The 1,704-nt window shown below is 39.3% G+C and overlaps 1 protein-coding gene across 1 annotated transcript; it reads left to right on the top strand.

The window, feature by feature from the left end:
- Positions 1-483: 483 nt before the first annotated feature.
- On the top strand, positions 484-1,401 carry LOC309551098 (olfactory receptor 13D1-like; the record flags this gene model as incomplete). Its single annotated transcript, XM_082251544.1, has 1 exon — positions 484-1,401. The coding sequence occupies one exon, from the start codon at positions 484-486 to the stop codon at positions 1,399-1,401; it is 918 nt and encodes a 305-aa protein (XP_082107670.1).
- Between the last annotated feature and the right edge of the window lie 303 nt (positions 1,402-1,704).

Below are 1,704 nucleotides of genomic sequence, written 5' to 3'. Positions count from 1 at the left end.
CAATCAGTGCCGTCTTAATTGGCACTACTGAAGTCGCTCCGACTTCAGAAAAGGATCCTGTACTACTTTGAGGCGACCTGTGATCCGACTGTCCCATATACTTCAATGGGAGTCGCCTCCTTATCTTAATTGAAGCGACTTGTTATCAGACTTTCCAGGAAGAAGAAAGAGATTAGCCAGGCATTCCCCACAGACAAAGTCGCCTGTCTCTTCAAAGTAGTGCACAAGTCTCTTCCAAGTCTCTTCCAAGTCTCTAAACAAGTCTCTAAACAAGTCTCTTCAAGTCACGGGGCGACTTTCTGGTCGTGGTAGTGTGAACCGGCTCTCATACATACGTTTTGTTTTAAAACAGAGGTTAAAGGTTTATTATCTATGTACCAGGCAATGGAAATGGCAGTAATAGCATGTACAATATATATTATCACATATGATGACTTTATATGATTGAAATATATTTCTTCATCACAGTTTGGAATGATTGATATGTACACCCAAAACCAAAGCACTGTGATAGAGTTTATTCTTCTTGGACTCTCGATGGATCCTTTAGTACAAGTCCTGCTGTTCCCTATTTTCCTGGTAGTCTACATGACCACACTGACTGGAAATCTCCTTTTCCTTCTGGCTGTGAGGACTGACAAACGTTTGCACACCTCCATGTACTTCTTCTTGTCTAGTCTTTCTTTCTTAGACATCTGCTATAGTTCCTCCATTGTACCCAAAATGTTAGTAAATTTTCTTTCACCTAAAAAGAGTATTTCATTCACTGGTTGTGCTGTCCAGTTCTGTGTTTCACTGACCATGGGACAAACTCAATGTCTGCTTCTGGCATTCATGGCCTATGACCGATATGTAGCTATCTGCATCCCTCTGCATTACAATATGATCATGAACACAACTGTTGCTTTTGGTATGATCAGCATGTCATGGTTGACTGGCTGCATTGCTGCATCTCTTGAAACATTTTTAACATTCAGACTAACATTCTGCAGCCCTTACATCATGAACCACTTTTACTGTGAGCTCCCTTTCTTGCTTCGGCTCTCTTGCAGTGACATCTCTTTAATCAATAACTTAGTATCAGTTTTCTTGCCCTTCATGCTTTTCATCCCACTTTTATTAGTCCTCATTTCATATATCCGAATTATAAATACTGTCATGGCAATTCGTTTGGGAAAGAGCAAAGCATTTTCCACATGTATTTCCCACCTTGTGGTGGTGGTAATTTTCTATGGGACAGCCACATTTATGTACACTAAACCTGCAAATCTAATCACAGAGGACACAGACAAAAAGGTGGCAGTATTTTACTCGGTGATCACTTCGATGATGAACCCCTTGATCTATAGCCTGAGGAATAAAGATGTTCAGAAAGCCATGGTTCGGCTGATAAGAGCTTAAAAGGATTTGCAATTGATTAGGTCAGCTTGCTAAAGATAAACTTGATATAATTTTCTAAGTTCAAGTTCTCCCATGCTTTACAGATAGGAGTGGCAACGTCATTTTACAGACCAGAAGAGGTTCTACCTACAGTTGCCATTTTAAATGTGATGCAATAAAAGGAATCGCTAATTACACAAAGTAGAAATGGGTAATATACAAAGTAGATGACCAGTGATCTAACAAAGCTGTGTAGGTTTATAGGTCTTTTCTCACTTGTATACTTATACCACCTGTTTTTTTTTTACTTGAAAATGTATTTCT

Source organism: Pelophylax lessonae (genome assembly GCF_965119305.1).
Source record: "Pelophylax lessonae genome assembly, chromosome: 3".
NCBI lineage: Eukaryota > Metazoa > Chordata > Amphibia > Anura > Ranidae > Pelophylax > Pelophylax lessonae.
This window is presented reverse-complemented; position numbering and strand designations above follow the sequence as displayed.